Here is a 14586-nt window from a genome sequence, read left to right as displayed (position 1 = left end):
TAAATGTAACATAAGAATAAAACTACATGTACCTACCTGTTTACGAAACAACCACCATTTTTTAAATATAATCCGAGTATTAAGAAACAAATACCTATAATAATCACATTTAAAACCCTTACTCAAAAATGGTACAGTTGCGATTATATCTTTAAAAAGTCACCAGAAAGTTAAGAACAATACTAATCTCATAGGTAATAACAATACTAATAACATATGCATTGTAATTTGAACCTAGAACTTCTTGTAAAATATGTCATACTTATTTTTTAATACTGCAAAAAGCCTCACTTTGGGTCATTAAAAAGGTAAATTATTATAAATGTTATTAAACCTTTAAATATGTTTTTATTAAGATTTAGATTTATATTACATAAACAAAAGTAGATTTTTTACAAATTCATTCAATTTGACAAATATTTATTCCAACTGTAGAGGCAGTATACGGAATTATTTTATAAAAAAAACAAGAGAGCGGCTTTCGTGCAACGAGGTTGCATACTTTATTAAAAGATCGGGAAAATTTACATTTTGGAAATATTTCGTTGTCATGTAATTTTTTAGGTATCGGTATATTTTTAATACCATCCATTTAATTAAAGATTGTAATCAACACATTTGATCCTATCTACGCTTTTTGCGTGTTAAAGTGAAAGTGACAGATCAAAGTGAAAGTTCAAATATTTGGAATTCAGTGAGTAGACCCAATCCTGTACTCAGCATTTAAAAAAATAATTAAAAAGTTACTTTGTCTCACGGAGTGAGCAAAATGCGATTTTGCTTACTGATTTCTCATAGCAAAACCTGCCTGTTTGAAGGTGCTGAGGTGAAAAGCTGTTTGTCAAATGATCTGTATTTTGCTATTTTTTTTCAAACTTTATATGTATGTATAACTTCTACCTACTACCTAAGTTATGCGCTTTTAAGCGTTGACAAAAAATAAGAACGAGTTTGGCGAAATTCCCGAGATATGAATGGGATTTTTGTTATATTGGCGAAATGCGTGCGCTAGCTGGTTATATAGGAATATTTACATATAATATTTTAGTTTTTTAACTTTGACAAGAATTGGCACGACTTTGCAATCGTGACCATTATGCCCCGTTCGTGATTGCATGCTCATTAAAATGTTACGTTTTTGTTATTATACAGATTAGTTTTCGTCGCGTGTTTATGGCATTCAATTGTCATGGCTGAATTATACAGATAAGAGGAAGCAGGACAGCGTTAGCTGAAAAGTAGTTCAAATGAATAGTGATTTCAAGGAAAACTAAAGATTAGGTACGGTGGCGGATCAGTGATGCTATAGTGAGGCAATGATGGTCGGCTCGAAGCTAATATTTGTACTGAGTGACAGTTCTACTCGTGGTGCGCTGGGAGATAGGAGGGTATATACAAGCGCTTATCGTCAATGATTCTTTAGTTAATAATATTGACAAAGGTTGTCCTTAGATAGATAGATATCCGTGTTTAGAGGTAAGTTATGAAAGTTAATTGGCTATTGCAATAAATAAGCCGGATATCTGTTAGAATAAAGGCTAAAGCATTTAATAAAATGATCCGGCGGCAAATTCATCATTAAAACCATCCTGTCTTTACAAAAAATAAAATGTTGATTGGATTTACCTTCATTTGTTATTATCGATTGCAATTTATCTAATCTTTGAAAAAACTCAGTGTGGATTTGTATAATTTTGATATAACATACCTGGATTCTGGATCAAACTTCTTTCGCTGATTGGCTTGGATGGACTTACACCTACGTTTGAAAAAAAAAACTATCATATGGATTCATATGATTTTGATAATAGATTTATGATAACTGTATTTTTCTCAAAAACGACACGGAGTAATACTTAACCGATAAAATTGTAACAAAACTAGTTTTTTATACCAAAATCATAAAAATTGACAGAATTGGATTTACCCTCAGGATTTATCAAAGTTTGAAGTTAAGCGACTCACATAATCGTCACAACTTTGCAAAAAATCTATTTACAAAGTTCACTCAGAAAAATTATCGATTTTGAGATACGAGCTTATTTAAAAGTAATGACGACATCGCATACGCTGAATATATCTGTTGAATTGATTTTTACTCAGTGAATATCTCCCCATCTCGGTGTAAGCACGTCATTATCTTATCAGTGATAGTAATAAAACCGAGGTATAGTTATCGCGCGAGCGCAGTTTGATTTAACCAGTTGAGTATTCGCCAGGAGTTAAGTGAAGTAATTATATAATTATAATTATTATTGTATTGTAATTATTTTTTAGTAAAACAATGTGGAAGAATAGAGTAGGTAAATCAGATACTTACCCATATTGATTTATGGTGAATGCATGGACTTTTAAGAATATATTTGGATAATAATATAGACGAAGCTATCGTGTGTGAGTAAAATTTATATAAAACCATAAAGTTTATTTACTATTGCAGAAACACAAGAAACATTTTTAAATTAAAAATATAAATTTCAGTGCAATAAATTTTGGTTAGACTCTAACGTTTCTAACGCTCGCGATCGCAATCAAATGACAGTTTTTGTGGCAATACGGCCTCTGTTTACTATCCAAGGCCAGTTAATAGTCTGTTATTGAACCAGCTCTAACTTTGTTTAATCGGCACTTATCGCCAAGTGTCCGCACAGGACAATCATTGGGTAGTTTTAAATTATAAAGGAAAACCGGCCAGGTGCGTGTCGGGCCACGTGGACGTGCGGTACATAACACTATCATGCGACATAAATATATTCAATATTAAGTTGCGATCGACTCTTATTCGTTGACTTATGTAAAGTCATCTAGACTGATCCTGATCCTTTTAAATTCGTTAAACATATAAACTATCATCATGACTTTTTGAGATTTTTCACTACAGTTCACAAAAAAAATAATTGCAATTTAAAGCGTAATATTTTGCAAATGGATTCCTAAATCAACAAATTATCTTAACAGACCTGCAATGATTTTGATTTAGAAGAAATATAAATTTGATTTTACCACTTGTCGGCTTGGATAATATATGCTCATGCATACTTGCAGCTTTCTAGCACATTCATCTTTAGGCTAAGCCATAGCGTTCAAGATAAGACAAGGGTTCTTTGTAGGACTATGGAACTCTAAAAAGTTAACTATATTAAATATGAAGACAATTTTTCCAATTCCTGTTTGAACAAAGTAAATAAAACTCTATAAATTACTCAACTGTCTAACGTGCACTTTTATTACTTTTCACTTCTCATGCTCTAAATTGTTACTTTAGTCTCTGCATATCGGGACTAAAGCTCCTCATTAATCCCTAGGGCCAAACACGGTGTTTGTGAAAGGAGGATTTTTAGGGTGTGGAAATAGTCTCAAAATGATAACTATGCAAAAATATTTAAAAAAACACGATTTAATTTCGTGAAACACAATTAATGATTACGAATATGAATCTATTCAATTATATTAAGGATTAATTCATTTTATTACGCATAATACAATCAGTTTGAAAATAGTTTTCAAATTTGAAACTGTTTGATAAATATGCAAGCATTAAAAGCGTCACTTCAAAATTAATAAAAGAAAAGAAAGTACCGCGTAACAAATTTTTTTGCTACTTAAATTTTGAACAGACGTCCATTAGTCGAGCGTACGTTTTCTACTATTAAAACACAAGGACACATTTAGCAATAGCTAATTAGCATATAGTTAGGAGGCGCCCTCTCTTTACTTTTGTTTTTAAAGATTTTTCTTAGTTGACTACGATTTACTATCATTTCAAAGTCAAGGTCAAAGTCAAAATATCTTTATTCAATTTAGGCTATAACAAGCACTTATGAATGTCAAAAAAAACTACCACCGGTTCGGAAAAACCTCTGTTGAGAAGAATCCGGCAAGAAACTAAACTAATCGAGGTATATATTTTTTAGACAGATTAACAATATTATTAAATGATATCTATACATCACAAGTATTTAACACAACTTTATTTTTAACACAGTAGGTTCGCTATTTGAAGTAAGGGATCGCTAATGCGGATCGGAATTATTTCCAAATATCCCTGTCCATGATATGCTCGTAATCATTAACTTTATAATATGCCTTAGATATTAATGTCTTCTTGACAATAGATGTGAATTTTATATCCGTTTATCACAATACCCTACATAGGAACTATGCAATTTTCTGGAATAAAAAGTCTCCTATGTATCAATCCTAGTTCTAAACTACCTCACACCTGCGCGAAGCAATGCGACGGTGTGTGTGTGTGTGTGTGTGTGAGTGTGTGTGTGTGTGTGTGAAGTTTTCGATTCGTACTAGGCAAACATAGAAACTACAACCTGAGAGAAGGCCTTTGCCAGCAGTGGAACGTGTACAGATCAGAGATGATGATTATTAATAATATTATTTAAGTGAAGTCTTTTGCGCGTCGTTGGCTCTACGTCACAAAATACGTAATCAGACGGCTGTCAAGCCAAAACAATAAAAGTGGATGTAGTTGGAAGCAACCTGTTTACATTGATCAAAGGCTTTACGAGCCGCACATCAAAAACCATAAGGTAAAGAATGTTTAATTGTTTATTTCCGTGTTTTTTTTTCAGTCTATAGTCAATAACTGAGAACAACTATAATTTACATAAACTCTTACACACAAATATATAAAATTATGACAGTCCGACCGTTGTCAGCGGTCCTCAAGAAAAAGGCCGAAAGGGAACTAAATGAAGATCAGCGTAGACTAGCGTCCGACATTGTCGCTCTGAGAGACTGGATGAAGAAACAGCCCCACCTGGAAAGCATTCAACCGAGTACGTTAGTTACTTTCAGGTATTTTGGTCAATCAACTTTTTAGTGTAGCTTTGCCATAGTTTTAAAACTTTATGGCGTACAAATCCACTAAAAGTGAGTTGTAACAGTTTTAAGGTAATTCCTTAATGGTTCATCTCGTAAGTGCGCTAATAGTATAAAATGCAAACATTTTTCTAACAAAGTATATCACTGATGTCTTCTGAGTTACGGGACAGAATTACAACACTAAAAACTTGATTGACCCATTTAGTGGTTTGTACTTAGCTCTAACCAGTCGGTGGTTACACGAAAAACAGAATATTCGTGGTGGTACAGACTGACACTTCGTCTGTGATAAAAATGATAATCATCTGTTTACGTAAATATTTGGTATGTCAAAAATGGTAGAGTTTGGTCTCATAGCTAAGAAATTATTTTTTGTCTGTATAAACGTGGATTTAAATAGCTCAAAAATGCAAAAATAAAACTCTGCTCTCCTCTCGCGTATATTATAAACATAATAAAACCAGTTGAAAAGAAATAGTGATGGCTCTTTTTTAAAACATCGTCTGTGTTACCACAAAAACTTAAGCATTAAACATGTATTTAAAACCTGCCAATTCATAGAAGATAATAACTTTAGCGTGTCAAATGCGTGTCTAAGTTTTTTGTGGTGAGACCACGAGTGTTTTAAGAGTTTCCGAGAGACCTATGGAAAGTGTTTCACCTAGTTTATTTTTAACCAAGTTCATTCTTGGTTGACGTCAGGAGCCACTGCGTTCTAAGTATCTCATTTAGTATTTCATTATCGGTCAATTACTGGCGGAAAAAACCAGAATGCCAATGTTACGATTAGACTGCTATACCTAATTAGTTCTTACTTATGGCTGTCAGCACAGAAAAATTAAAACGAACATCAATAAACATCAAGGGATAAGTTTTTAATTAAAGCAATACATAGTTAGTCACAATTAACAATAAGACTTACAGTTAATAAAAGCATGATTAACTTATTATTCCTAATGTTAAAAGTGATCGCATTAAATATTTTATTATGTTTGACATTGATAACAATTCTCTTAAGACAAATATCTTCATAATTATTATCTATGTTGTAAAGTAAACTGAAAACTGTCTGTGTTGAATAATAATAAATCGCAGCATGGTTGTCTTTTTTTAACAATTCATTGCAATTATTTTGCCATTTAGAACAGTCGAACAAGTTATTTAGCTAACATGAAATACAGCATCTTACTACATTTTTTTTATTTGTGTTATACAAGGTTTAACAAGCAGCGACATCTGTAAATATTTTCCGAAACCATCGCCTTAACTCCAAGCTATCCGAGCGTTCCTTTCACATTGTGGCTTGTACTATGAACGAGCTAACGGTTTGAAGCAGTGTTGACTAACGGATAGAGATGGCGCTTTTGATGTTTTATTTTTATTCAAGTTAAAAAGTTGTTATTATATTTTATTACAGCTGATCAATGGATTGTGGCATTCTTGCGAGGATGCAAATTCAGTTTAGAAAGAACGAAGGAAAAGTTAGATATGTACTACACCTTGAAAAGTTTAGTTCCCGAATTTTTATCTAATAGAGATCCATTGGATCGGAAAATTCAAGAGATGCTGAAATTAGGGTAAGTAAAATAAGCATTGACAGAAAGTTCCTACATTTTTGTTAAAATTATGATCAGTAAAGTAAGTACAGAAAAAAAAATCGCAACATACTCCTAAAATAATACTGGAAAAGAAAATTATATATTACTAGCTTTTGCCCGCGACTTCGTCCGCGTGGATTTCGATTATCGCTCGCTGTTCCCTCGGGAACTGTGCATTTTTCCGGGATAAAAAGTAGCCTATGTCACTCTCTGGCCCATAAACTAGCTCTATGCCAAAAATCTCGTCGATCCGTAAATGACGTATTTTACAAGTAATTACCATAAAAATCTATGGCAGAATATTGTATTGACAGCTCATAAAAAGTACGTCAGTTGATTGGTGTTGTCATCATCCGTACCTTTTACATCAGTATTACAGTTATACAGGTGTAAAAGGTGGAACTTGTAAAAAAGGCTGTTTCATAAATCTCACATTACGTTTTTAATTTTCTCGAGAACTATACCGAACAACCCAGCAAGATCCACCTCATTGTTGACACTACCTACCAGTATTGAATGTTGCGAAAATGAGGTGCTAAATAATTCTAATCTGTTCAGGGTTACAGATCCAGTTGGAGTACCTATTAATCATGTAAATTTGTGTCTCCGACAGATTTTCTATAATAGGCAGCAGTTTCTAACTTAGATGTTCGTCATTACAAAATAAATTCATTGACCTAAAACGAAGATATCACGTGTTTCCTCTTGGTGTTAACGTAAATGTGAGCACAGAGGAGAGATACCACAGAACTAAAAATAATAGGATCATGGCAATGTACTAACCTAACCTAACGTTAGATAAAAGCTGGAAGCACATAAGCTGTATATTTATTTTCCTGTTTCAGTATCTAATGGTGTTTCATACATTTCCTGACTCCTGACATAGGTAGCTCAAAAAGTGGGTTATTGTAGTCGTTATAGTTTAAAATAGTTAACATAACTGGATAGTGCCATATAGGTTAGTAAAAATGTATGAAAATACAAAAAAAACTGTGTTAATTGCAGCGACAACGGTTTTGGAAGTAAATATAAACGAAAACATATATATCTCTCTTAATATTAGAGCAATATGAAGTACTGTTCAGCTCTATCCTACCAACTTTTGGCACCAAAGTTTGAGCGCCAGCGACAGAACCAGTACAACAGCATGTCACAGTCTTAATAACATTCTCGTTTGTAATTTCAGTCTCTTCTTACCTCTAAGAAGATGCAAAGACGAGGACTCGTCCCGAATCTGCATAATTCGCATGGGTGCCTTCAATCCTTCCCTCTACCATTTGACTGATGTGCTTAAGATCTCTTTTATGATCACTGAGATCATGATGCTGGAAGATGACAACTTTAATATAGCTGGAGAGGTTAGAGGATTTTCTATCTATCATTAAAATTAGACAAGTCATTAAGTACGCTTATAACCAAAACCTAAAAGGGTTTGTTTTTTCAATGAGAGCGATCTGGATCTTTCAGTAGCTCTCAGATATAAGGAAATCTGGTTGAATCATAGATTTCAACATCAATGTTTCGAAACTCAAAAGTAATCTAACATAATCCTGTCTGATAACTAACCGGAACTACGCCATTTGACAAACATTAGGTATATAATAAATGATAATAATAATAATTAATCCATTTATTTCCGAAAACTTGGCCCATACAATAAATACCGTACAGACTAACATACATATGTATACTCAATGATATTTAAAGCTAATAAGGTGACAAAACGGTGTGACCCCGTTGAGCCACCGAACCCGCCAACGATATACGGTATCCTGTTTGATAGGGTTCTTATTTTCAGTGATAGGTATAATTGCTAAGTCTAGTTTCCTGCAAAGAAAGAAATACAAACGACACGTTGATTTCAAGTGCCACCTAATCTAGCTTGAAGTAATAATAAATATAATATGTCAAGAATACTTATATCAATTTGCTCGCGTTAGTCACCTTTCTGATGCGCGGGTATTCCTAATTAATGATAATAGTAAAAGTCCAAGATAAAGGACCTAATTTGCCTAATAGGCATTTCTACAAGCTTTTCTTTAGCTTATCCTATTTGTTTATTTATTTGTTTGTTTGTTTGTTTGGGTCAAATCTGGGAAGCTTAATTTGACCCACTTCCAGTAGTCAGATTGACTTGAAATTTGGTATACTTATGTTAATCTGGTGACAATACAATAATTTGGTAGTGACATCCTGGTAGTCCGGCCAAGATCGTATCCGCAATACGGAACACCTCAACGGTTAATGGCATCGACTTGAAATTTGGTTCGTAAATGCAAGAACAGTCAACAAAAAAGTACAGTCAGCAAATAAGCTTGTATTAAAAATTTAATTTTTAGCATAACTTATCAATAAAAGTAATTGACAAACTGTGCGAACATAATAGGATGTAATTTTTAATTTAATATGATTTTTCTAACCTGATATTGATAAAATTTTAAATATATTTATGTACATAAATATCTAGTCCTAACCATAACATAGTGTATAAATATCTAGTTTGGTAGTTAAATAACTAAAATTAATAGTTCTAGAGGGTGTACAACGTATAACAGAAGCTGAAATATTTATTTTTTGACAACCAAACATCAACGAGTTGTAGGTACACATTTCCACAGTTAGGTACCTATTTTAAAAACACTTACCCCCTTATTCATAAACGACAATCAAACCTATTTTAGTTAAAATGCCGCTAAAATTCGTTTGTCCTTATCTGTCACTTCGGCATTTGTATTTGTTAGAAAGGGACAAAGCATTTGTTAGTTAACATAGGCTTGTTAAGTTTTATGAATAAGGGGGTTAGTGTTTTTATGCAACTTCTTTGATTAAGTGAATATTTTCGGAAATAATCACTTCTGAATTAGTATAAATTTTAAACAATAAATCCTTTATATTTTAAACAATAAATACAAAAAAGATGAAAAATAAACGCTTTAACGCTTACCTACTTTAAACCGCATGAATTATTGCCATTAGATTTATATTTAGATACGTTTCTTTGCTAATGCACTTTTTTATTTTGGTAAATATGTATATTAAAATGGTAACTACTACGAAACCCTACACTGAGCATGGTCATGGTTCAGCTAAAAAAACTAAAGAAAAGAATTTGATGAAACAGATTTAAGTAAATGTGTTTGTGAATGTTATTTCTTCCACAGGAAAGCATCATAGATTTAAAAGGTGTAGGAATAAATATAATAAGTCAGTGGACACCAGCGCTGGCCAAGAAGGCGACCTCTTGCTATGAAAAGGCATTTCCTGTGCGAGTGCGGTCCACCTACATAATCAACACGCCGTCCGGGTTCGAGGCTCCTTACGCTATACTAAAGACCTTTCTTAGCGAGAAATTAAAGAAAAGAGTAAGTTTTTTTATGACGTAGGGTGGCTAACGAGCTAACGGTTCAATTTCTGGATCTGATTTGGGATCTGGGATTCTCGAAGCAAGCAGCCTTGTAAGTCTAATAACATTAGTGTTTTGTTTTATTTTCTCATTAAATTTACAAGACAAAACAGCTTTGGGAAACAGGGTTCTGATAGTTAGTAAGCACCACCATCTATGGTCACCCGCAAGACCAGATAATTACAGATATGTTGCCAGCCTAGAGGGCTAAGATAGAATACACCATAGACAAGGTAGAAGATAGTATTAATATTGATCAAAACCAAGTACGAGTAGGACACGCGCACTGATTGTTCCGTACAAAGTAGAAGGTATCTATAAATTTGAAGCTTTAGGATCATTTTAGAATTTTTAGATTTTCAGAACTTTTCTTATTGGTTGCGCTATAAAAGCTACCTTCATACCAAATCTCAGAAACTAATACTCCAGTTTTGATTCCCCGGCAATTTGTATCAAAACGCCTTGTTCAATGACTCTATCTTTTGATTTCGTTATCTTAGAAGTTTAATTTTTTTCACTGATTCCTGAAGCGGACCTTGAGGTAGCAGATCTGAGTATTTGATATTAATTTCAGCTTTATAACTGACAGACGGACAGATGGACGGACACACAGGCAGATGGATGGACAATAGTACTAATCATAAAAAGAAAAACAATATCCCTTAAACGACATTGATAACATTAGTAATATATAGGTAATGAACTGATCCAATTTCATTGAAACATTCTCATAGTTGAGAAAAAAAACCATTTTCAACAGTCATTAAAATGAACGATCGACATTCCTTGGCTGATAATAAAGAATCAATGAGAAATATTTTATTGACAATAAGATTTATAACAATTAGAGCATACCTAAAGATTTTAAATAATTCTTTAACATGCTAACGTGTAAGTTTAGCATAAACTACAGACGTATTTGACAAGCTTTTTATTGCAGACTTTTATTCAACTATTAGCACAGGATCCGGTGTCGATCTGCACCGATCAAGTAACCGAATGAAATATATTTGTTATTAAAAAAATATGCTAGCAAAAGTAATGTTTCATTTAAAATTCAATATAATTTATTTAAAGATTCGATTTTTTCATTATTTCACTGATTTTGTAACAAATTAGTTGAAATGTTAAATTGAGCACTAATGAGGGTTTCTTGACAGGCGAAATATCACTAGATGGCATTATTGTAAGGTCCGTTTGACAACTTTGACATTTGTGTCAGCTTTGTGATTGGTCGAATAACTAAATGAGCCAATCATAAGCAAGATTGCAACGTCAAACGGACCTCACGGTATTAACGCCATCTAGCGATATTTCACCTGTCATGACCGGTAAAGATATGAAAAAGACTTAAAATAAATGTCATAGAAGGGATTTTAAAACTGTATACTCGTCAGTAAGTGCCTAAGATAAATTTTACCCAATTCCAATGACCAAATTGATTTTAAATTTGGTATATCTATGTAGGTACACATACACACATATTATTATGTATACATAATGTGGCAATAGGCAGGCCATATAGCATGGAGAGCATGGTCGTTGGGGTCGAAAGGTTCTCAAGTGCAGACCGCGGATCGGCAAGCGCAGCGTAGGACGTCCACCAACGAGATGGACGGATGGCCTGGTTAAAGTCGCGGGTTCACGGTGGATGCAAACCGCTTCCAACCGAGGCAACTGGAGGTCTATGGGGGAGGCCTATGTCCAACAGTGGACGTCCTATGGCTGATATGATGATGATGATGATATGTACACATGGATAACCACATAAGCGATACAGTTAGCGAACCAGTTTGCATTAAAAATATTATTTAAACTGTAATAAAATCTATTTTTAATAATTATCTGTGTTTTTACAGATAAAGGTTTACAATAAGGATTATAAAGCTATATACCACACCGTTCCTCAATCCACGCTTCCTGTAGAGTATGGAGGACAGGATGGATCCTTGCAGGAGTTGATTGGTAAGACAAATCATCCGTGTGGGGCTCGGTAAACATTTACTCGTAGAATGATGAACGGGTGACCTAAATCAGATTGAAAAAATCATAATCATAAAGCGTTAGCATAATTATTTACTTTAGTTCTTTCTTCAGATACATTATTTATTCTACTGAAGAAGTGTTATATCAATATCAACGTATATTAATAAAATAAATAAATATCATGGGACACTTGACACCAATTGACCTAGTCCCAAACTAAGCAAAGCTTGTACTATGGATACTAGGCAACGGATAAACACACTTTATATAGATAAATACATACTTAATTGCATATTAAACATCCAAGACCCGAGAACAAACATTCGTGTTATTCACAAAATATCTGCCCCGGCCGGGAATCGAACCCGGGACCTCAAGCATTGTAGTCAGGTTCTCTAACCACTTGGCCATCCGGTCGTCAAACAATGGACATTGCTTTCCTTGTTGTATCCCTTTCTTGTCCGCTACCTATATAAAATCAAAGTTGAAAAATACATGGTCACCTGGCTACGATACCTTTTGTAATGCCAGTTTTGTTATTGGATTTTGGGCGGATAAATTGCATTTTGAGTCTTGCACAGAGACAAAGAGATGCGAATCTCTGGATAACAGCATGTAAGTGATTTGATCGGTTTATTCCACAGATTACTGGAAATTGAAAGTGGAGAGCTACCGAGACTGGTTCCTGGCTCAAGAGATCGCAAAGTCTAATGAGCGACTGCGACCTGGTGCACCCAAGACGACTTCTGCACTTTTCGGAGTTGAAGGCTCCTTCAGGGCTCTGCAAGTGGACTGATTGAATTTTCCCAAGAATAATATAAATATAAATGATCTTTTTTATACTCATGAACTTGTTGAAATGGAGTGGGGAATAAAAGAATTTCTGGATAAATGGTAAAAGTAAAAGTATAATTTGCATCTGCCTCCGATGTTTAATAAATGTTGAAATGGGCCTTCCTGTGAGGTATGGTAGTTTAGGGGTGCAGCGCGTGCACGACGTTGGCCTGATTAGATTCGGCTCATGGGGTGGGGGACCTTGTTGCTCGCATACTTTCATGTAATGGCAGTGGGGTCCCTTTGCCCTTTGTGCCGGAGGCTCTGGTAGTTTGGGCGTCATTAGGTGCGAGTAATCGATGGCCGGTGGATCGTACTAGACAGAGGCGATAGGACGCCACTCGCTATCGGGCGAGCGAGCGGATTAGTGAGGGGTTGGTGAGTGACGCTTCAGGCGCTGATGTTGCACGACTTAAAGCAGCTGTTCGCCTTTCAGGGCTTCAGGGGAGCGCTTCAGCGGGGGCGTGGCTCCAGGCTTTACCATCGCCTCAACTTCGCACCTTGCTGGACAATGATTCCTTGAGGATAGCCGTAGCACTTAAGTTGGGGTGCAAGGTGTGCGAGCGGCACCCTTGTGTGTGTAGAATGATGGTGGAGGAGGGTGGCCACGACGGCTTTAGTTATCAGCGCTGTGTTGGCCGCTTCTCGTGGCATCACTGCATCAACGACCTCATTTACCAAGCAATGGTGCAAGCGAATGTGACCTGTGTAGCCTCCTGGGTTGAGTCGTGGTGACGGCAAGAGGCCGGATGGGCTTACGTGGTTCCTTGGCATAGGGGACGTTACCTCTTGTGGGATGCGACGCGACGTGCGTGAGTAGGTTCCTTCGCGCCATCTCAATGAGGGCTATCGTTTTTTGTCTCACTAGATGGCGCACTGTTGCGTGAGGTTTAAGTATGGCTTTAAAAGTCTGTTATTGCGGCGTGAAAACAAAGTTTAGATTAAAATTATATTTAATACACCTTAAAACCGTACCATAAAAATATCGAGCATGCCACAGTGTTGTATAGTCCCCGTTTTGTTCGGACAAAGGTTTCCGAAACCAAAACTGTCTCAAAACACAGACATTCATTGCCCCGGAACGCATATTTGCCATAATTAATTTCAGATATTGCAAAATATTCACAAAATTATTCAAACCGCGTAGCTTATGAGATTTGACATTTCGGAGACCTCACGCTACACTAGCGCCTCTAGTGGCGAATTCAGCCCTCATGTGTGCACGTCGAGGTCAGCTGGATCCGCGGCTGAGAATGCCGCGCGGTCGAAGCACCTCAAATACTCATCTTTGGAGCTGACGTATGGCTTCGAGCCTTTTGCGGTCGAAACGGCTGGTCCATGGGGGGCTGAAGCCAAATTATTGGTGTGGGAGCTGGGCCTTAGGCTGCGGGACAGGGGTTGCGACCCCCGCTCCGGGTCGTACCTATGTTCAGCAGATAGCACTATCCATACAGCGGGGAAATGCTGCTGGGATTATGGACACTTTTGAGCTGGGTATGACACGGAATGGTTGTTTTTAGTTTATAGCTTAAGTGTTTAGGTCTTAGTTTGTATTAAAGGTTTAAGTAGTTTTTTTTTTATTTTGACGTTGTATAGTTTAATTTATTTAATTTGACTTTGTTTGGTTTCATTTAAGTCCTGTCAGATCCATACAAGAACTCTCAGTTTAAGCCTTAACCTGTCCTCTCCCAGAGGCACAAATTTGTGCCCAAATTCCTTTGATCCTGTTATCCTGGGAGATGACAGATTAAACGAGATTAGAATAGTCTACAGACGTCCTTAGTCCGTAAGTTAATTATTGTATTTATAATATTTTAATAATAAATATCATAAATTATGTTGTGAATGCTTTACGAGTTTTTATTTGTAGCGTAGAACTGCGTTTAATATAAGAAAAGTGAGTGGCTAAATATTAATTTATTGTCT

The 14586-nt window shown here is 35.4% G+C and overlaps 1 protein-coding gene across 4 annotated transcripts; it reads left to right on the top strand.

Moving 5' to 3' along the window:
• Nucleotides 1–1176: 1176 nt before the first annotated feature.
• On the top strand, nucleotides 1177–13643 carry LOC141426515 (retinol-binding protein pinta-like). 4 transcript variants are annotated; one of them, XM_074085480.1, is made up of 8 exons: nucleotides 1990–2203; nucleotides 2278–2394; nucleotides 4587–4793; nucleotides 6257–6416; nucleotides 7624–7795; nucleotides 9599–9799; nucleotides 11700–11805; nucleotides 12471–13642. In XM_074085480.1, the coding sequence occupies exons 3-8, from the start codon at nucleotides 4652–4654 to the stop codon at nucleotides 12620–12622; spliced, it is 933 nt and encodes a 310-aa protein (XP_073941581.1). In that variant the 5' UTR covers nucleotides 1990–2203; nucleotides 2278–2394; nucleotides 4587–4651; the 3' UTR covers nucleotides 12623–13642. The 4 variants fall into 4 exon arrangements, with proteins under 4 accessions (XP_073941582.1, XP_073941583.1, XP_073941581.1 ...); XM_074085481.1 differs by lacking the exons at nucleotides 1990–2203; nucleotides 2278–2394 and adding an exon at nucleotides 1177–1476 and having other exon boundaries at nucleotides 12471–13643; XM_074085482.1 differs by lacking the exon at nucleotides 2278–2394 and having other exon boundaries at nucleotides 1987–2203; nucleotides 12471–13643.
• Nucleotides 13644–14586: the final 943 nt, after the last annotated feature.

The sequence above is a fragment of the Choristoneura fumiferana genome, chromosome 3 (genome assembly GCF_025370935.1).
Source record: "Choristoneura fumiferana chromosome 3, NRCan_CFum_1, whole genome shotgun sequence".
Taxonomy (NCBI): domain Eukaryota; kingdom Metazoa; phylum Arthropoda; class Insecta; order Lepidoptera; family Tortricidae; genus Choristoneura; species Choristoneura fumiferana.
Note: the sequence above shows the minus strand (reverse complement) of the source record. Positions and strands in the feature narration are given on the sequence as shown.

Bases quoted from the DNA above. Each gene is read 5' to 3' on its own strand.
- LOC141426515 (XM_074085481.1), top strand. From the start codon at position 4,652: ATGACAGTCCGACCGTTGTCAGCGGTCCTCAAGAAAAAGGCCGAAAGG. The intron at 6,417-7,623 runs GTAAGTAAAATA...TTGTAATTTCAG, and splicing joins CAAGAGATGCTGAAATTAGG to TCTCTTCTTACCTCTAAGAA. The intron at 7,796-9,598 runs GTTAGAGGATTT...TTTCTTCCACAG, and splicing joins ACTTTAATATAGCTGGAGAG to GAAAGCATCATAGATTTAAA.